This window comes from Haliotis rufescens, unplaced genomic scaffold (assembly GCF_023055435.1).
Source record: "Haliotis rufescens isolate VD_foot unplaced genomic scaffold, xgHalRufe1.0.p SCAF_1, whole genome shotgun sequence".
NCBI classification, from domain to species: domain Eukaryota; kingdom Metazoa; phylum Mollusca; class Gastropoda; order Lepetellida; family Haliotidae; genus Haliotis; species Haliotis rufescens.
The window spans coordinates 75,633,913-75,656,453 of record NW_025963779.1 but is presented as its reverse complement, the minus strand read 5'-3'; the positions used below and the strand labels follow the sequence as shown (position 1 = coordinate 75,656,453).

At 37.9% G+C, this 22,541-nt stretch overlaps 1 protein-coding gene across 8 annotated transcripts in view; it reads right to left on the bottom strand.

Annotated features, from left to right (window-relative positions):
- The window catches only part of LOC124146822 (transducin-like enhancer protein 4), a 42,730-nt gene extending 24,263 nt beyond the window's left edge, over positions 1-18,467 (bottom strand). For 4 of the 8 annotated variants that reach the window (XM_046517287.2, XM_046517292.2, XM_046517295.2 and 1 more), the window contains exons 1-6: positions 18,046-18,467; positions 17,696-17,793; positions 9,563-9,626; positions 4,990-5,034; positions 691-753; positions 403-477 (exon numbers count right to left, since the gene is read on the bottom strand). In XM_046517287.2, the coding sequence (XP_046373243.1) occupies positions 403-477; positions 691-753; positions 4,990-5,034; positions 9,563-9,626; positions 17,696-17,793; positions 18,046-18,066 (366 nt within the window). In that variant the 5' untranslated portion in view covers positions 18,067-18,467. The remainder of the gene's footprint in view (positions 1-402; positions 478-690; positions 754-4,989; positions 5,035-9,562; positions 9,627-17,695; positions 17,794-18,045) is intronic. The other 4 variants (XM_046517293.2, XM_046517294.2, XM_046517291.2 and 1 more) reach the window with 2 other exon arrangements.
- Between the last annotated feature and the right edge of the window lie 4,074 nt (positions 18,468-22,541).

The window sequence follows — 22,541 nt, the reverse complement described above, 5'->3', positions numbered from 1 at the left end:
CAATGTTCACAAATAGCACCAATAACTATGTTAGCGACTGCAGCTGTCAACTACAATTTAATAAACCTCACCACTCAAAGGAAGGGGATATTCTAGTTATAAAAAGATAACAAGTGCTCGATATCAACTGACTGAAAAAACATATTTGAACACTTCCATAACTAAATTGTCAAAGGATGCATATTAAGCTGATTCAAGCCAGGGGTTGCTAGCTTTGGTAATAGACTAACAGTGGTATATGCCTGCAAAATTATTGAAGTCCCAGATTTTATAACGTTTTAAATATATATTTCTAATTTATTGATCAGTAGCTGTGCAGAAAATTTATAGCACAATTGTATGATTTTAGATAGATATTTCTTTGTGATTATTTGAAAGCTTAAAAAAAACTCTAGTACCCACCCCAATAATTGCGTTAAGTTCCTGCATTGTCACCTGTTTGGCTCTCTCAACTGCTGCTGCCACCTGCTGCTGATGCTGAAAACAAACATCCACCAATCAGAGACCAGCTTACAACATCACTTACCAATAAGAAACAATCTTACAACATAAGGGATCAGATATCAACACGACTCTTAATATGAAATAATTAATTATCAGTGTTTCTAAAAAGGTGATAAATATAAGAAAAACAAATGATAAACATGAACTTCAAAATAATTAAATCCAGGAATTTTCCTCCATACTCACCTCTTGTGACAAAAATGGAATAACTTGAGCGCAGATTGCATTCAATCTCTTTGCTATTTCAGTCTGAAAAAAAAAATAGTTACCATTAGGTAGTTTATTTATTTTCTAAATACACACAAATATACACTTGTACAATCTAGAAGATCCCCTAAAGACAGTTCAGTACAAAGCGCACGCTTATTATGACAAACCAACAGGCATTGGGTTAGTGACTAAAGGGAGGTAACTCCATTCTCAGTTACTGAGATAGTGAAAATTACAGTATTGAACCTATGACCAAGATGTCAACAAATCACCAAGTGACTGTTAGTAAATGTGAATGCATACATTATTCATCGTCTTGCTTCTTTAATTCAAATCATGTCGCAACAATTTGAAGTATATTCCACGGATATGTCTCCACAGAACATGCCCTTTGAAATATGCATGTACCTACATCATCTCAAGAATATATGAAATTCAATTATTTGGCTCCATTTTCCAAGCAATTTCTTCACTTCCTAGTGTACCCAATTGCTGTTCTCACTTTTCTGACATTAGCCTACAGTTAAGCCTGATGCAGGCCATTGTGCCTCGGCTTTGTTGGCTGACAGTACACTCCAACATATGCTTACAACAGCAGCTAGGCAAAATGTCACAATCCCTCAAGGGAAATAAGACTGTTTGTGGATTTGCAGTGAGTTAATGCCACAACCATGTTTCTCGTTAGAAGCTCAAACATGTTCCATGTTTTAAGCAGTGAGTGATGGATGATTATATTCTTGTCTCCTGAGCAATGAATACCTCAGGGTAATCCAAACTCTGTTATTGCGGTAATCACCAAGTAATCAGATAACACATTTAACACGGACTCTTTGAAGTAGGAATATTTTGCAAAATGTATAATATGGCTAAAGCTTCTGTTTGACATGTTGGAAGAATACAAAAAAATATTTGCAACATCAGTATTTTTTTTTTAAAAGCGCAAAACCAAAATAAATATCCTTTTCAAGCTTTCTTCAAAAATATATCAATACATGAGAATGTGATTTTGTAGAAATAAAACCTCTACTGAATTATTTTCTATAATCATGTGTAAAACTTTCTACATGCCCAAATAATTTATGTATCAATGACGTCAGTCAAATCAAAAAGATATGTTCTTTCTCAAGTAACTTTTATCGCCAACAAAAAGTAAACATGCATCATGCGTTAGTGTTCATTGCAAGACATTGTTTTGAATGGTTACACTTCCATTAAAATGTCGATGGGTAAGAAAAGATTACTTAAACAGTTGACATAGTCTCTTCTTCAGTATTATGAAAACAATAATAACAAAGCTACGAAAAAAATCACAATCTCAACCAGAAAGGTTGGTTTTAGTCAGGTGCCATGTTCAAAAGCGTAGCCTGCGGGATAGGTTGAAAACATGTTTTTGCCCCAGCAGGCAAAACATTGGGAAATCTTCTACAGCCTGCTTCTCTATGCAATTCTTTTATTAAATGCCAGTCTAAATCAATACCACTCTCATTGCTACAGCTTATAAAAATTTGAAGTGGTCTTCTGATGCACTTGAAGACATCCATGATGCTTTCAGCTCATTTAAAGTCTGTTTTTTACCAAAGCTATCCAAAACGGTTGCTTAAAATGCATTAACGAGCCTCAAAATGTTGAATGATGACTAACTTTTCTTTTCCAATGCACAAAGTTCTTTTTTAATTTGGAAAATGTGTTCCTAACAACAAAGCGGATATCTAATTAAGGTGTTCTATTGGAAACCTAAAACCTATTGTTAATAGTGCGATGATCATTTATACGGAATATCTCTGCGAGATGAAAGCCTTGATGATGGGTATGAACAAAAGATTTTTACTTAAGGAATTTGAAAAAAATCAATTTATATTCTGTTCAAACAAATTCTCATCCAAAAGAGACCGTCAAACTAGGAAAGTGGCATTTTTACAGATTTTAATAAAAGATATTCCATCATAAATGCCAATTTCTATTTTATACATTAACTACATAACATTAAATGGTCTGACATTTGGTAGAGAAATAGGAGGTTGAAGTGTTGTCCAACATTTACAAAAAAATAAATAATTATCTTCAAATGAGCCTATTAGCATTGTTAGAAGTGCCATTTGCAATTGTAGTTGTATAGAGCTGTTCAGTGCAACCGTTAATGCCTCAGTGGAACATCATCAATTTTATATTTACACTATACCAGTTCTATCACCAAGACATGTGTTTAAGCTGCATCTGGGGAATTTCTCTTGTAATGTTTATCCCATTATAACACCTTTTCATTTAGCATTTTCACGTATATGGAGCTCCATAATTCTTGTCTAAATATTTGCATCCATCGTCTCTATTACACCATGCATCTAGACAATAAATACTGTCAACGTTAGGACATATATTATCCCAACATAGATGCATTTACGAGGTGTTAACAATCATATTAGTTCAAGCAAGTAAGGTCAAATAGCTGAATGGCTTTTAGACAAACAAAGCCAAATATTAGCAGAAGACATCATTAGGTAGAGTAACTTTCCCTCGGACACCGTGTTTCCCAATCATTTGTCTCTTATTGTTTTATGGCCATTTCCCCATCAGAGCTAGAATCAACACAACCTCGATCATCATAACCTGTATCAACAACAGTGTCACTGCCCGGTGATCAAACCTTTCAATCCTGCGTAACATGTTATGCTTAATTACAAACTTTGACAAATATTTTAATTGACGAAAAACTAATATTCCTCCATAGAAATGCATCATGGGAAGTGATGTTTAAGCGGCAATTACTGCTGTTGATGTGTTTACATGGCAAACACTGCAGCAGCTACTGAATACTGAATATTGATTACGTAGCACCATAATACAATCCTGTTGTCTACTCCATGCCAGCTGGAGCGTTATGGCAATGATATGAATTACAAAGTGTATGTGGGCTCCATACCCATAGACACCCAACATGTGCAGAGGCCAGGAACACTGACAGGCATTGTTCTGTGTATTTGTATGTTTCAAGAATCAATCTCGGACCGTTAGATTTTCAAGAGTGCTTCAACACTGGAGTCTATTATACAAGGAAGTCTGTACCTGTATGACAACATTCACAGTATCTACTGATGTTTTATATAGCTATGCGACATAATTTCTCAGGGCCACTTGTACTCTAGGGGTTGCCTTTGGATGGAGGGGGACTGTCAGTGAGTGAGGGGGAAGGTCACGCCATGAAGAAATATCAATGTTGCATCACTCTGGCCTGCTATGCAGGCTGTCCCCGAGCAAGCAAACTGGTGGGTGAAAGAGTGAGCATCAACCCCTGGCCTTGGTATGATGAAATCGTAACTTTGTCAGGAACAGATGACAGCTGTTTTAAGCATGGCCACATATCCAAGAATTATTCAAATATTACCACTGTGGCACCCAATAACATTCAAATGTCCGTGACAGAAGACCACTTTTAAAGCATGGATATGTCTCCATGAACAAATCATCTAAATATTATCTGAAAAATAATTAAAACCACCGCAACATTTCTTTTCAAGTGCAAATATCTAGTTTGCTTTTGCAATTAAGTTACTATTTTACTTCCTTACATGATTTTTTAAAGGAATAAGTTCTGATTTTATGATAAAAATAAAGAAGAAGCTTTCTTGATTCAAAATGGGAAAATCAGTCATAAATTCCATGGATCTTTGTTGGGCTGAAGCAAAGAGAAGGATCTTACAGTGGAGCTCTTGGGTTGTCAGAAGAACATTTCCAAACCCAATGTCCTTGTCAGCTGTCACAGAATCTGAACAAACCAAACTTCAGGACACCAAGAAAATCTCGACCAGCGTCACATAGTTAGTAACCATTGTCTTTGTCCAATTTAGCCATCATAAATGACAGGCCTCCCTAGTGATTATCTCACCGAGCACATGTGCAGTCATCCTCAATCAGAAGAGTTATCTCCCCTAGCCTAATGACCCAGAAACTGCTTTGCATGCTCAAAAGAAAATCTGTCATTATTTAACCAAGAACAATGAACACAACTAGCTTCCTGCGCCGTCATGCAGGAAAATGGCCACACAAAAATTATCACTTTGAAGCAGGACATGTAATATCAATGAAAATCATTCGATTCCTTTGGTTTCTGCCCAGACTCATAAACAACATTAGCAAGTCATGATTTGGTTAACTTCAATCATCAATGTTGGATTTTTTTGTCGCTAAGTGCTTTCAAAACATGCAAGTAATAATAGCTTTCAGATTACATGGTCACAAACAGTACCAGATATTTGACAAAAAAGGTTCAGATTTTTTTACCTGTTTATGCATTTCAACGTTCAGCCCATATGACATCTCATAGTACTGAAAAGAGAAAGGTACATTAAAAACATGGCAACTTGTTTTGTTGTCTCAGGCTCTGTAATTCAACTCGAAACAATCAATACAAAACAAATCTGGCTGCTTCAATATTTCTTGCACTCGCCTGTAGTTTTTTCTCTTCAATGCAGACTCATTTTATTGTAATTAAATCCCAAAAATAGAAAATGCACAAAGTAAACTCCCTGCAAAAGTCCAATGAAATGATTCTCATAGGAAAGTCATTAATCATTAGTTAATTATAATGATTATCAAGTTGGATAAAGTCAACCAAATGAGGGAGACGTTGGGGCTGTAGGATACCTGCGCTAATTGGGCATTTGGAAAATTAACTGTTATTACCATGGATACGAAACCATTCTGGCATTCGTTTCAAGATTATACAAAATCAATGAACATTTCAGTGACAGCGATAAGCAGTTATTCAGAAGCTTCGGCAATGCGACTCCATTTCAATACTTACACAAGCAGTATGTGCATTGCAATATTACCCCTGTGTACCGATATCGTCGGACCAGCATAGTAATCAAATGTTGGCTTGAAGGCTCAGAATAATATTTACATAACCTTGCTGATCATTTTTTACTGTTCTTCTTCCTATGATTGAATGTGTAACAAAAAGAAGCGTGAGGACGACTCTAAAGCTATGCTGCAAAACAAATACTATCCAACAACGTTCTGAATGTTTTATTCAAAATGCATCCTCAACTTTATTCCTATGTGGGTCTAGTTTTGCCCCATAAATGATTATACACTATTTCAAAATAATTTCAGGCCTGCGCTGTTAAATATCAAGATGGTAATAGGGTTATTATATGTTAATATTAAAAAAATATTTATTCATGAAGCAACAGCAACCTTTTTAGTTTAAAAAAGCCAAGGTTGCATTCATGAAATAATTAAAGAGGCCTTTGTACATTCCATAATTGTATTTTTACAAGCTATACGGTAAGTTTAAAACAGGTCCGAAAAAAGACATTGGTAAAAACATTTAATTCTTCATCTGAATTAACAGGTTGTTTTTATTCTTTATATATGCCCGGAACATATTGCATGAACTGCATATACCCCAAAGCTTCACTTTGCAAATTCTTGTCAGAATAATATTTGTTAAGATCCAGAAGTCTCACATGGAAGCTCTACAGCATCTCAGTAATTAGACATTCTTCGACGCATCAGTTTCAAAAGAAGTAATTGATTTCAAATTGAACTTCATTTGAAATATTTTGCCTCAAGATTTTACAGCATCAATTTGAGGAGAAAATATTAAAATGAAACCCGTTATGAATGGGAGTGATTTTCATGCTCTCTTAACATTAGTTTGGGACCGATATGAGAGTTATGGACGAATATTTCAAATCAATCCAAGACATAATAGTAATAAAAAATATAATTTTCCGCCTGGTGGGTGATTGGCAGGGAAAAAGACAAGACTGGAGTGGAGGCCTGCAGGAAAATGGCGACATGAAAGAAAATGACCCAAACCTATTCATTATTCAAAGCACTTGGCGGCTAAAACTATTTTCGGAAGCCAATTTCTCTAGTTTACCATCGTCATTCGGCTTGCATAATCCTGGGCATAGGATGAAATTCTGACAAGTGCAGAGAAAATCAATGAACATCGGGCCATTTTAACACGAGACAAGTGAGGAAAGAGAACGCCAAATGCTAAAAAAGCGATATTAGCTTTCGGGCTACGAGTTGTCGTCTATTGACGATTAGGTAGGCTGCAGTGCGAGGATTTTCAGACCCAGTCAAGATCTGCGATAAGAGACTCTCTCTAAGGAAATTATCCCATCTCAACGTGGGTCTGTACCTAAATTATTCATTCCTCCCAAGGCAAGTTCCAGCAATCCTCGACAGCGGATATTGGGGCCGGAGTGTTTAGCACATGGGCAATAATATACTGAACATTGCAAACGTACTCCACGACATGGCGTTGTCACTTTGTAATGAAATGAGAGGGTCTACATGTAGATACAGACAACCCAGCAAAGCAGTCATCCAATTCTGCCCTGTCTGTTGATAACAAATATGGAGATCTGATTTATCAAGCTATCATTAGATGGAACGATTGAAGCTGCGTCAACACGGCTGTCTTGATATCGGAGATTGGGCTCCATTGTAGAGAAATCACTAGGGCCACGTTGCCAATATCAATATTAGTTTGGGCAATATTTTCATACTTTCGGTCTGATTACAACATTCGTCCCCCTAGTGGTTCTAAAGCAAATTAGGAAACCTTACACATTTAATTTCATCGGAAGGGTTACAAGGAAAACAAGGTGAATGTTTGACCCACAATCTTTATTAGAATCTGGATCCTCTTATTTTTCATAGTTTGATATTTAACAATCTTTACTTTACATAAACATGTTGAGTTCAATCCTATTCCCCATTGGGTTAGAACTAGGCATTGTATATTATCTTGATAATGGAGATGTCTGCAATTTCCCCTTGAAGGGGGACTAGGCTCTGACAATACTCCAGTAAACATGATTCAAGCCATTCCAACAGAACTGTCAACTCTAACTATTTCTGTCCCATGACAACATGTCGCAGAATTTGATTGTTTGTTGTTTAATGCCACACTTTGCAGTTTTCCTGCTATATGAGAGTGGTCTGTAAATAATCATGTCGGGACCAGACAATCCAGTGATTCATATCATGAGCATCGATCAACACAAATGGGCTACGATGACATGCATCAACCAAGTCAGCGAGCCTGACCACCTGATCCTGTAAGTCACCTCGTGAGTGAGTGAGACTTAACGTCACATCAGCAATATTTCAGCCATACCATGACGAGATATCACCTCTTACGACATGCATGGGTTGCTGAAGACCTATTCTAACCCTCATCTTCACAGGTCTGTGAACACAGGCTGTAGGCAGTTACCACTGTGGCCACATTCAAACTTGAAAAGTCTTCATGATTCTGTTTGCATTCATTTTCCAACCCTGACTCGTGTATCTTTCACCTTGACTTTAAATTAGCAGAGACAGATACAACTACATGGTATGCCAAAATTTAATTTAGAACAGATGTAATTTCAGTTTGCTTTGTGTGTACCATTTCAAGCCAAAAGAAAGAAAATTTAAATAGAAGAAAAAAAACATGGCATTGATTTTGTTCAATCTTTGCCTGAACGTACATATAACTCGCTCCCAAATCTAATTGGACCACAGATCTCTCCAATGAAATCGGATCAATGAAAATGATATATATACATCACAAACTGTTCATATGATACAAAATGTTTGATGAAAGAACACAAGTGTTATCGACACATTGTCTCCCAGTTAAGCATAGGACCATATGTTGTATGCTACTGGCGCACAACAGCAACCGTCATTATTTGTTTGCCGACGGCTTACATTGATTACGACTTGACCCTCCAGTAATCATGTTAGATGCATTACAATGAACATCAGTGTGCTGGTGAATAGTATCTTGCGATGGGATTAGTTTCAGTTCAAAATACTGCCTAAAAATTTCCAATTATTTATTCTCTGCCCGATTGAAATTATCATCATCCGTGTTGACTTCAGGAACAACATGATTAATTTATGACTAATACTGACCCATATTGACAGAAGGCAAGACCTTTTCTTAAGCCTCAAAGATACATCAAATCAAAACACCACTCTAATCAGTAGCATATCTTGAAAAACATCCATTAGCGGCTAATTATTTAACAAGATGTTTGTAGTACATAAATCATTGTCATCATTAAATTCAGATCATATACTATAACACAACATAATAGCTTGTACTTGGCAGTTAAAAAAACAGCAACATTTAGCAAAAATAGATCATTGATTGAACTTGACAACTCAGGGTTAGGAATTCAGTGAAACTATCAACTGCTGGAACCATAAAAAATTCATAGTTATCCATTTTTGGAGTCTCACAGTGTGACCAGAGTGCTGATAATGATTCCACCCTCATCAATTCATTGTTTTAAACAATATATCAAGTGAACTACATCAGTAGTGTTTACTGCATATCAATTAACAGTATCAAATTACCAATATACAATACATGCCATACCTCAGTATAAGATCAATATGTTTAAACCAATACATATCCCATTTGCACCAGCTTAACTCAAGCACAGATGTTATTGAAGACCTTGCACATTTAACATATTTTTAGTTCATTGTTGATATATAAAAAGATTTAAGGACTCAAGGATAGAAAATCCATTGCGTCTGAATCATACCGTCTGAATCATACCATATCTGACGTATCCTACATGACAAGTCATGTGACCCGTAATTTAATTGATTTACATTTTTTTTAATAAGGTGGAAATTAAAACCTGGTATTTATGCATACTCAAGGGCAAATAACTATTACTGCTCCCAGTGAGTGGATCGAAGCGTGTGACACTTGTATTGTTACAATATCTGTGGCATACATTTCACTAACAACTATTTCCTGGTAGCCATGGTAACGAGAGCAATTTCAAGTTGAAATATTCACCGAGAATATGATTCACATACTTACCATTACATAGTGTCGCTGCATTTCAGTCTTCTCTTGGGCGAGTTTTTCACATTCCATCTTCAAACTGAAACACACACAATTAGTGGATGAGTAATATTTACCAACCACGTGAGTGGTTATGGTTTAACACTGCTTTTAGCAATATTCCAGCAATATTACGGCGGGGGAACAAGACATGGGCTTCTCACATTTTACCCATGTTGGGAATCGAACATGGGTCTTTGGCATGATGAGTAAACGCTTTAACCACTGGGCTACCCCCATCATGATCATGAAGTGTGTGTTTGTTGTTTAACGCCGCACTCGATCAGCAATATTCCAGCTACACAATGGCGGTCTGTAAATAATCCAGTGATTGACATCATGAGTATCGATCAATGCAATTGGGATATGATGATGCGAGTCTGATCACCCGATCCCTTCAGTCGCCTTTTTTTTAAGTATGGGTAGCTAAAGACCTATTCCACCCCGGATCTTCACGAGTCTTATCATGAAGTATTATCAACTTGAACATAATCTACTGGGATTCACAGGTCTTGAGAATTAACCTGAAAAAAATATCTAAAAAGATACTAAGATTGGGGCTTCTGTCCGAAAAAAACCAAACTATATCAATTCAGGGAAATCAATTTTCAATTTTATGATTGACTGAGAGTGAATCGGTTTGAGAGTGTCATGAACATAAAGACAAAGTCAATATTCACCTGTGCAACCAAGGGCATGCATGTGTGAAATATAACTGCTAGAAGCAAATTAAAAGCCAATCCCAAATATCCATTTAAATAATTATAGGTCACAGTGACCCATTTCTAAGTAACCATCTTCTTGGGTATAAATCCTCAGGATTAATCAAATCTGTTTGCAGGATCTATTTGAGGGTGAGCAACCAACGTTTTTAAATTATCATTGATCAAATTGTGGTACATAAGTGGGTACCACGATACAGTGGCAGGACCAGTCAGGAGCAATGTTCTTCTGAGATTCTTTCAATAAAAGCACAGTTTCTTCCAACCCTGAGATTAAAGGGACATACGAAGGTACATTAATTCCCATCCTGTCAATTGGGTATGTTAAACTTATCTGAATCTAAATCCAAGCTTAACCACTGTTAACAGTGGTGTTATTTCCTTTTGGGTGACACAGTTAACCACCACAAGGCAGAGGGATTAACCAATACATCCATCAACATGATTTGTTTGTTGTTTAACACCGCACTCAGCAATATTTCATCTCTAACGGCAACCTATAAAAAAAATAGAGTCTGGACCAGACAGTCCAGTGACTGACAGCATGAACATAAATCTATGCAACTGTGATACACTTGGCTTCAACCAAGTCAGCAAATGTGACATCCAATTTAATTAGTTGCCTCTAATGACAAACACGGGTTGGTGAAGGCCAATTCTAACCCCAGACCTTCACAGGGGAGCACTGACTTGTAAAACACTAATTTTACAACATCTAACACTCACATTTTCAGGCAGCAGTCTATGCATCTTCCTTAGGCAAGGGAGTAAACTGACTATAAAAGTCCAGTTTCCACCCTTTCCGAGCTAGGCTGGAATTTCTAGGCTCGCTCATACCGCCACCAGTGGCTATTACGAGTTATGTCCCTTCCACGTCCCTCCTATTGACCAATCAGAATCCACCTCTCATATCACTTGCATTTGCTTCAGTGAGTGAGTGAGTTAAAATTTAACGTCACATTGGCATTAGCATTTACTTCAAACAAAATGGTCCAGCCAAAGTTTAACTCCAGAATTCCGACCTAGTTCGGCAAGGGTGGAAACTGGACTAGTTAGTTAAAGCCCTTGCGTCAGGAAGATGCAGTCTATGCAATTTGTTAACCTGTTTGGTCATCACATTTAGTTCCATGTCCTTGTAGATAGCACATTGTGGATCAGAGATGATATGTGTATCATTCAGTGAGGCTGCCATGTCAGTTATGACAATGACCTAATTTCTTGGAGCTGCGTTTTTCCCTTTACTAAATGAGCAAATCTTCTTCATGCAATTCATATCTTATGACCTAATGAACAGCTTAATAAAGGCATAATTAACTAATTTGATTTATAACTTCATCAACAAATCAAAATACTCCGAACATTGTCTGCACACCAATGTGAACTTTCCACACAACATCTCCAGACTGGCAACACATGCAGCGTCACAAGCCTTGGTATAATGCCTAGCAATAGAATTCTTCCAAATTAGACTTTCTCATAATGTTATTCTATGCACGAACGATAATTTATCATATGTAATAACTCCCTACATATCTACTCACAAAGCATATGCACTTCAGTCATATTTATTATTAATATGAGGACTCTTTGTATTCAAATGTGTGCATCATACCATGACAATTTTATTATTTTTCTTGCATTTGTTTATTTTACCTTTCCTTCTGATGAGTGGTTGAATGGAGTGAGACACTAATCAAAGACTGCATACTATCAAAATAATCTGAAGATCGCTGTCTTAGGGTTGTTCTCATATTTATTCCCTTAATCAATAAGCCTTATTCCTTGGTCTAATGCAAACTTAATAACTTTGCCATATGTCCATAAATTATTAGATTACCTGTCACTTTCTGATCAACAATACAAATGTTATATTAGTAAGAATTAATGCAAAATATCACAAAGCAACCTTTCCGTTGCCATGACAACTGATTGGTAACCCTAGCTGGCTGTGACATGCCTAATGGATTGCAAATTTCAACATTAACAAAGCGCTGAGAATGGCAACAGTGTGGAGTGGTATCATGTTGCAATATGCTTCATTATGTAGCCTGAACTACAAAGGCAGCAGTGTCCTCTGTACATCACTGCTATGCTCATCCTAGTCTGTCCATACACAGCATGGAGAGGAGCAGCTAGTAGTATTCTAGGCAATGTCCGGTGTAGTATCACAGACGGAATGGTGAAACAGACACAGGGTGTGGCTGCCTTTTGGTCGGGAAGGATACTAGGTGGTTAGTATCAGCGACATCCAGGTTTGGACAAGGCCACTAGTTTCTTAATCGGACCAGTCTCCCATATTTTACATAAACCACAAGACCAAATGAGCTGCTGACAGTTGATAAGACCAATGGTGTCTATCCCTGACATCAATTAAATGTCTTGGGAGTTCATGAGGTGTAGGGAGGGCTGCCATTTTATATCCTGCAATGTTTTTTGAAAATATAATTTGTTCAGAAAAAAAATAGAAAAATATAATTTGACCTCATGTTTTACATCCCCCCCCCAAAAAAAATCTGGACATGGTGGATGTCCTAAAAAATAGGTTCGCTCCTCCTTTCAAAGAAAATAATTTGGCTGTTTTGACGCAGTGACCCAAAATATGTGTTTCGGATACAAAGCCAGCCCCACAACCCTAGAATATTAATGTAGTCAGTCCCAACAAATAAGCAGTGGTGTTCACACAAGGGAGACAACTTTGTTCACATTTGACTGACAGTTTGGAGCAGACACTTGCTGGTTGTTTTTTTTATCAAAGCAATTTGTGCCGGAAAAATAATGTGTCTACTATAAATCCAGACTTGGCCATAGCAAGGTTTAACATAGATTTTAGTGTTATTAGATTCACTATTAGATGCTAAGCTTACAGGAAAAAAACATTTACTAGATTCGGGCTTAAGGACTAGTGGCTAAAGTTGCAGACTGATAACTCCGGATAATTTGGTGCTGTCTGCATCGAAAATGTTGCTTATGGGTAAGTGAAGTTGCTATTCATATCAGTGCTTCTTTTTTCTATCACTTGTGAGCGAGTGATTTTATGCAACTTTTAGCAATATTCCAGCTTAAAACAGCTGGGGACATCACATGTTATACCCATGGTGGGATTCGAACCAGGTCCATGTGTGTGGTGAGCAACCACCTGGCTACTTACAGAGTCTGGACCAGACAATCCAGTGAATGACATCATGAGCTTCGATCAACGCAATTGGGATACAATAGTGCATGATCCAAGTCAGTGAGCCCGACCACCCGATCCCGTTCGTTGCCCCTTATGACAAGCATGGGTTCCTGAAGAGCTATTCTACCCCAGATCTTCATGAGTTTAGAACATATTACAAACTTTAACAATTATCTTTGGACGCCTAAGCTTCTGAATAACTCTGTTTGGAACTAGTGTCAGTTCCTCCCCAGAAGGGGGCACGGGTGGCCCAGTCGTTGCGATACGCTGTGCAGACTTGCGTCCCTTGGGCACGCCAGAAACCTATGATTGTGGGTTCGAATCCCGGTTCGCCCCGATTATGTTTCTAGGTTTGTCAGCAAACGTGGGTTTCACCGAAGTGGTAAATGTCTGAGACCTGCATCACTTCGGGCTTTCCTCCCACATTAAGCTGACACACCACGATATAACTCGAATACTGTTAAAAGCGGCGTAAAACCCAACTCACTCACTCACTCCTACCCAGAAACATGTCATCACATACACACACAAATCAGTGACCACATGTGGGTTTACCATGTGTGGAATATATATTTTTTCAAATGAAAAAAAAAGACCTCTGTGGTAATTAAAGCCAACATGTTGAGTACTAACCAGTACATGTTTTTAAGTCTCACTGATGCACAAATGTATTGATCGTAGTCTCAGTTCATCAATTACTTCATCATTAATGCATCACATTGCTAATGGTTGCAGCAGCTCCAGAAATAAAGGATATCAATCTCATAGCACATTGTTGGCAGTAAATACAGACTCCCAGATGTGCCTCGGGGCCATATGCTGAGTCCTCTAACATCCAAGCCCTCTCACAAAGTCTCAAATTAAAGGCGGACTTGCATCAGAACGTGTTAACACTTCACTGAGCTTATGACAGTAAATGTCAGCCTGTCAGACAGCGAAGAGTGGGGGTGTATGGTTTTACACAGCTGTTAATCAAACTCCAGCCATAGCACATGAATGGGTTAATGTATTGTAAGCATACGGGAATCGAACCAGGCCCTCAGAGTGATGGGCTAACACTTAATCAACCGTCTGCCCCTTCACTCAACCAAATATGAAAGTGGACTGATATAGTCTTCAAGCTATCTTGAAATATTAGACTACTATTGGATGTTGAAGCCCTTAAACACACCTCAGTTAAACACACATTAACATTTCTGGTGATATATACACAGAAATAGTCTTGTGGTGAAGGTGTTTGACGATCACACTGTAGTCCGGGGTTCAAGTCCAAACACAGGTACAATGGTTTGTTGTTTACCACTGCACTCAGTAATATTCCAGTGGCCTGTAAATAATTGATTCCTGGCCAGACAGTGATTGACATTGTGAGCAACGATTCACACCATCAGGGTACAAGGACCTGACCTTCAATCCATGTGGTCGCCTTTATGACCAACAGAGTTTGCTGGAGATCTATTCTAACCCAGAATCCCAAGGGGGTCAAACATAGTATTCACTACCTTGATATGGCTGTCATGTTGCTAAAAGCAGTGTAAAACCAACCCACACACATTGTATTTAATTATTGATCACAACAACTTAAATATCAGCACACCTTGTCATCTAGTGGGAGAAAAGGATTATGAGAACTTACCATGGTTACACATGATTCAAGAAGTGTTGCACTGATATTAAACCAAAATGCACTTGGGAGTTAAATCTACATAGGTTTTGAGTCTAAATTTAACATAATACAATTACCAACTAATTCCCATAACCAACCTCGTTTCATATGCCATGCACGCTGACACTAATACTCTCAATGACATTTTCATGAAATATGCTCTCAGCATAACTTTATCTAGTACTTCAGCAATATGGGGCATAAAAAATTAAATAAACCACGCTGACAATAGGAAGTATGAGCAATCAGAACCTCCATATAAAAATTTCAAAAGTAAATTAGAATAAAAATAGTTTCACAAAACTGAGGCAGTGCACCTTTAACAAGCCAAAGGTCTCACTGCACTGGTTCGTCCTCTTCAAGTGACTTTTGTGTGATTATCTTGGCCTAAACAGTGCCATGTGATCTCACAATGCAAACCTTCTGATAAACATAAAATACCTTCAATGTGAGTCATTTGTGTACCTGCATTGTGCTCTGCTATCAGATCTATCACAGTAACAGTCCTCACTCCAGCGTGTTGACTGTGACTGACTGATATATCACCACCACTATGCATACTAAGCACCTGTGTTCCAACTACTTAAGGCTCTCCACGGCTTCAAGTACTAGTGCACATGACCAGCACTGTTATCCAGACATATTTGAATAATGATTACATGACTTCAGTCATCGGTCAGATATGTGGTGATTCGGAACAATAGCAAGATAATACTTATATTAATCGGAGTAATTCCCTAAAGATATGATAATGATGTAATTTACAATACTGACAAAATCATCTTTAAAATTGACACATGTTCATATCAAATTGCATAAATACCTTTACCCTTCACTTAAATATACTACTCAAAACAAGTTAAAGAACACCCAAAATTGGAAGGCTGTGTTGCAATACCCACAGCCATGACAGATAAACTTGTCATATGAAAAAATTGGGTGTTCTTCAACTTCATTTGAATAGTAAACCTTGAGGTTTGAAAACAATCACCTAAAAAAAACAATCCTAGAGTTATGTTTTCTACCTGAGCTAAAGTATTCACTATCTCTAAAATATATGGCATTTAAGAAGGCAGAATGTCTAAAACCCCTTGATGAGGCATAGTGTTGAATTATGACAGCAGCCAGTCAAACAGCTTTGTAATGATATCTGACAGCCCAACCCTTTGATCTTGGGAAACAACCTTTCCATTTGGCAATGTGACCTATATTTGGATCCTGAACAAGGCACAGCCGTCAATGGCAATAATTACCTTGTTTCATTACAGCCATTGTTTATTCAACCTTTGCTAACAATTTAACTTATAAAACTATTGAGCGAATGTATTTCCCTATATGAATACAGCTAATTACATGGCAGTGTTTAATCACAGCATACACTGAATATGCATAAGTGTTTAAAGTGGTTAGCCCAATTGGAAAAAGATTTTTACGATTATCACTGATGCGACTGATGATTTCATGGATGGACCACCCAAGTTAAAAAAACCCAGACCTATCACCAATTTCGAGTATGTTCAGAAATAAGTTCTGTTTTTAGGGATATACTCCTAACATGTGGTTTAAGTCAATTAACTTGTAAAATAATTTGTTTACTTGTGATGGTAATGAAAATGAAACAAGTCCACATATAATATCAAGTGTATGACAAAATTGTAAACAATGTGTAATTAACCCAAAGCCATCCTGATGACTACTCCGTTCTACCATGCTAAACAAACAGTGATGTATATTTGAAATACAGGGCATGTTGCACCCAAAAGTTCTCCTCAAATGCTATCAAGATATAAATACACCCATTCCTATACGCCATATGGTGGAGGCAAATTACACAGATAGCTTTCAGCCCTTGCTAACACGGCTTTCATTGACTTTTGTATGAGAATTGATTTCTTCAATATGTTGTATCACGTCTAGACCAACCAAATAGAAGCTTCTCTGATTAAATTAAAAATAATTCAACTCGAATGTCGAGTGTACTTCATTATGTTGAAAAAAACACCATGTCGTGCATTTCATTAATAATTAATTTACCTTTTTGTTCTTTAAATTTATATCACATAGGCTTTATGATAGTATTGTCCAATATTACAATGGGCGTGCCTTGTCTGTCTGTGGTTTATAGCCTTGGAATTCACAATGTTGAACAAAACACTACTTATGTACATTGTTCTAGTTTATAGTGTATATAGCTTTCATAAAACACACATCCCGCTCATATAGCTTGATTTATAAAGCTTCAAGCTGTCTGTAAAACACATATTCGGCTGTCAAACAAGCAAAGCATTTGACTTGACAAGTGGATGTTTATTTTGCCTACATCGATCACATTAGAAGTGACGATATTGACAAGAAGGCACGCCAGTACCTTGAAATGTCAGCAGCGGTTGTGACCCGGACTCGAGGGGCTTGAACAGTCGAGTGAACATGGCGCTTACACGAGCCCATGTAAACAGTGGAAGCGGGAGGGAAATAAAAACAGCGATGAGCTGGGAGTGGGTGCTCGCGTTCTGCTTGGCTGGGTTGAAATTTGGGCTGTTTCTTACCTGTGATACTGGGCTTGCAGGAAACTGAATTCTTCTTTCACACGATCACACGATTCTGATACCGTGAACTTGAAAGGTTGTCCTGGTTGGGGCGGACCCTGAAATCAAACGCACAAAAATACGATAACCTCACTCCTTTCACAAACTACATCCCGAATCCAGAAATCCCCAAAATCGGAACCATTTAGTATGATTCCAGGTTCAATTCACTTTTGTGATTCTGCATTAACTCATCACTAGGCAAGATAGTAGGCCACGTGACGTGATGGAGGGCCCAACGGCCACGACTGGGAACAAAGAGAGTAGACCGACGCTCCTCGAATCTCGTCTCCACGGCGCTCTAGACTTACCGGGTGTCGATTTGGATACATTTTGTTGACTTGTCCGTCCTTCCACGATGTGTACGTTCGTTATGTAGGTAATGTTGGTTCCTGGGATGAAGAAATAGCCTCCGAAACGAGGCGAAGTCCGCGAGGGCTGCGGGTCGCACTCGCCAGCCACACAATGAGGGCCAGATAGCGGAGTTGCCGGGCTAACCGCCGCGAACAAGCACTTCAACGGGGAACATATCACAATGTCCGTAGTCTACACCTCCATCCGCATGTAAATTGATTATGAACACATCGCAATCCACTCGCACAGAATCTAGGTTAAATATATCCGCAGTTTATGGTACGAACTGCAAGCGCTGAAGGGACGTCTTCTAGTGCCTCGCCGATACCACACACACATACAGATAATTGAGCTGAGCGCTAACTCTCTGGTAACAATGGCAGTGGGAAAATACGCCAGTCATGTCAGCTTCTCACTGATTGGCCCTATCCTCAACTAATCCAGAGGATTCATAATCCACGTGAGCTAATTTCGTATTCACAACTTCACGACCCTCTCAACCAATCGCAGCGCAGGGACTGCAAGTCACCTGAGCTCTTTAACATAAATTGGCATAATGTGTGAATAATCTAGCGAATCACGTGGAGTAAAGAAGCCGCCTTCTTTATTTAGCAGGATTTTCACTGAAAACACAAGGTTTTTAGGAACTGTTTTCTGTCGCCGAGTACATATGCATGATTGTTGGCGTCTTGGCGATATTTGGGAGAAGCCAACAAGCTGCCTTCACCTGAAAGTAATCAACGGCTATATAATGTGATGCTAGACGTTTTATTAATTAAGCATTCAAACTAATATATTATATGCATCGTCTAAGCAAACGTCCAGCATTGATAAGACATGTTCAGAAGCTTGTATTACGTAATCCATGCATAATTTTGGTCTAAATGGAAGATCAACATGGTGGACAACCTCTGATTGGTCTGTCAAGGCGAGAAGAGTCTTGTACTCCACGTGATTTTGATAAGTGGGAGGAGCCATTGTCAGATTTTGACAGGTGAGTACTAAAAGTCTTCTCGGAACTACGTGTGGATCAAGGATTCATTATTACAATTCAGACTTATTTTATGCGGACATAAATATAAATTTAACTATTAAAACATAAGCATACATAATTATACAAAATGTTGGGGTTTATTTAATTTTTTAAACCCTGAGAAATAACAGATGCATTTTCTTAGAGTACTTCCAACGCTAATTATCCCCCTTCCCCTAATCCAACTGTCAACAGATAAAGACACGTTTGGCGTCATCTTAATCTATTGTTTACATAATCCATTGACAATTTTGGAAGACACACAATATTAGCAAAACGTGACATCTGTTTAATTTACAATAACCCCATTACTTCCCTGTGCGCGTTTCTTACCATGATAACAACACTTAACACGGTTTAAAGTGGATTATGGAATATAAGTAAATTCAGTCATGACGCCCAACACACATGTGCTCAAACTGTTCAAATCGTCATAATACGGATAATATTAGGTAAGCGTATGTTTATCCTCTTGATTTTTTTAACAACTGTATTTTAAACTTGTCAGGAAATCAGAGATATATTTTGCTTATAGTCTAATCATTTTTTTTAATTGTCTGTCGCACATGTTTTCAAATGGGACAATTTGTTCAACATTCATCTCGAATACCTTACGACAAAAACAATGAAGTAATACATTTAATAAGTACAATATATTTATGTTTGTGCGCTTAATTAAATGTATGTGACATTCTAGTCTGTTTTACAGACCCTGATACAAAAATATATCAAATACATCCCATGCAAGTCTATAATGTTTGGCAAGTCTAGATTACTGCAACGAAGAGAGTCTCTGGGTTCCCTTTTATTATATTTTTATTATGATCATTGAACAACTGTTTTTATCTGTACGATATGTTCATTTCAGGGACTAGATGTGAGTCTAGTGCCATTCGTCATTTGTGTCATGTTAACTTAAACTATTATATATTACCGGGCAAGAGAAAGTACTCTCTTGGAAATTAGATTTGAAAATAAAATACCAACGTTATGTAAACGTTACTAGGTTGAAAACAGTCAACTAAATACAGCAAATGTAAGGCCAAAAAAACCAAGATACCCTTATCAAATACCTGACCGTCGAATAACATTACCTTTCTTGTTTGTTTTATTTTTAGACACCATCAAACATGGGTGTAAACGGTTTTTTCCTGGAAGTTTATCATCCTTTCATTTTTTTTAAAAATGTTCTTTCACTCTGCCATATTGATTGATGTGTGTTAAAAACACGGTGGCAATAGTTATATATGAACGGTTATATATAGGTGTATTTCAATATAAAAATGTAAAAAATAGTCCCTTTTTTTCGCTTTGGGTAATACATAGTCAACGAGGATAATATATAAAGGTAAAAAGAAAGGTAAAATATGGAATGAAAATTGTCATAAGCATGAAACCTATTATCGTGGGTTCGAATCTCCAATGAACCCCTGCTCGTGGGTTTACTAATGTGGTAAGTGTCTAAGCCCTGCATAACTTCGAGCTTTTCTCTCACACGACTGAAATACTGTTTCTTCACTCATTAAATTCATAATGTATAGCTAATAGTGTATTCATAAGTGTTGTCCACGCGTTAAGTCATAAGCAAGTAGAAAGTTATCAGTGTAAACGGACCAGTGAAGATCCGGGGTAGAATAGGTCTTCAGCAACCCATGCTTGTCATAAGAGGCAAATAACGGGATCGGGTGGTCAGGCTCGCTGACTTGGTTCGTGCTTGTCAATGTATCCCAATTGCGTGGATCGATGCTCATGATGCCAATCACTGGATTGTCTTGTCCAGACTCGATTATTTGCAGACCGCCGTCATATAGCTGGAATATTGCTTATAGCGGCGTTAAACAACAAACAAACAAATATCAGTGTAAATCCATGAAAGTCGTAAGTCGTTGTCTATACTCATAGCCGATTGCCATAAGTGTAAAGTTATAAGCCTAGTCATATCCCATGCACGTATTATATAAGTGTAGCCTGGAGAATTCCTTCATACTGTACAGTGGTAAGCATATACACGTACATGTGTACAGTCATATAGACAAACAGCCGTGAGTGTAATCATTAGCGTACAGAACTTTGGCAGACCAAGACAAGGGGCATCGCATCACAATCAATACATTGACGTATATACCCTGCCCCTCGCGGCCAATTATGTACTAAAACTTACCTGACGCAACAATCACGCGTTTTTTTCGAGAAACGTGGACGTTCCTTATTTTTTCGTATTTGTGGTCAGTTTGTCATTACAGAAGTTTTACGTTTTCTTTCATCCACATCAATCTGTTTGAGTCTTCCTGATTTGTGGTCTGCACGCTTGCAGTTTGACGCCTTTTTTGTGTGTGTTCACACCATGTATCTGGTTGCATTTTGAAAATATTTTGCAAAGAAGAAAGTTTAACAAATGGAGATTGAGATCTTTGGTGGAAATTTTATAACTGCCTTCTAGACGATCTGTGTTTTTTACAATTGTTAATCCCAGCATTAAGTTATACCATTGTTGACATTGTTAACGACCAGTATGGAAAGTTATAATTTCTGTACATCCACGTCACAACGCTACATGCAGGCATTAAACGTGTAAATCAAGTGCAGCTGAACGGTAAGATGTTAAGGACCGCTTCTACACTATACCCGTGAGCTAATCCTTTATATAGAATATTCCCCGTAATGCATTACCAGTTAGCTAAACCTTTATACAGAGTATACCCCGTAATGCACAACTCGTCAGCTGAACCTTTGTACAGGATATTCCCCATAATGCCCTTCCAGTTAGCTAAGCCTTTATACAGAGTATACCCCGTAATGCACAACTCGTCAGCTAAACCTTTGTACAGGATATTCCCCGTAATGCATTACCAGGTAGCTAAACCTTTATACAGAGTATACCCCGTAATGCACAACTCGTCAGCTAAACCTTTGTACAGGATTCCCCATAATGCCCTTCCAGTTAGCTAAGCCTTTATACAGAGTATACCCCGTAATGCAAAACTCGTCAGCTAAACCTTTGGACAGGATATTCCCCATAATGCCCTTCCAGTTAGCTAAACCTTTATACAGAGTATACCCCGTAATGCACAACTCGTCAGCTAAACCTTTGTACAGGATATTCCCCGTAATGCATTACCAGGTAGCTAAACCTTTATACAGAGTATACCCCGTAATCCACAACTCGTCAGCTAACCTTTGTACAGGATATTCCCTATAATGACCTTCCAGTTAGTTAAACCTTTATACAGAGTATACCACGTAATGCACAACTCGTCAGCTAAACCTTTGAACAGGATATTCCCCATAATGCCTTTCCAGTTAGCTAATACTTTATACAGAGTATACCACGTAATGCACAACTCGTGAGCTAAACCTTTGTACAGGATAATCCCCATAATGTCCCACCAGTTATATAGCTAAACATATATACAGGACATT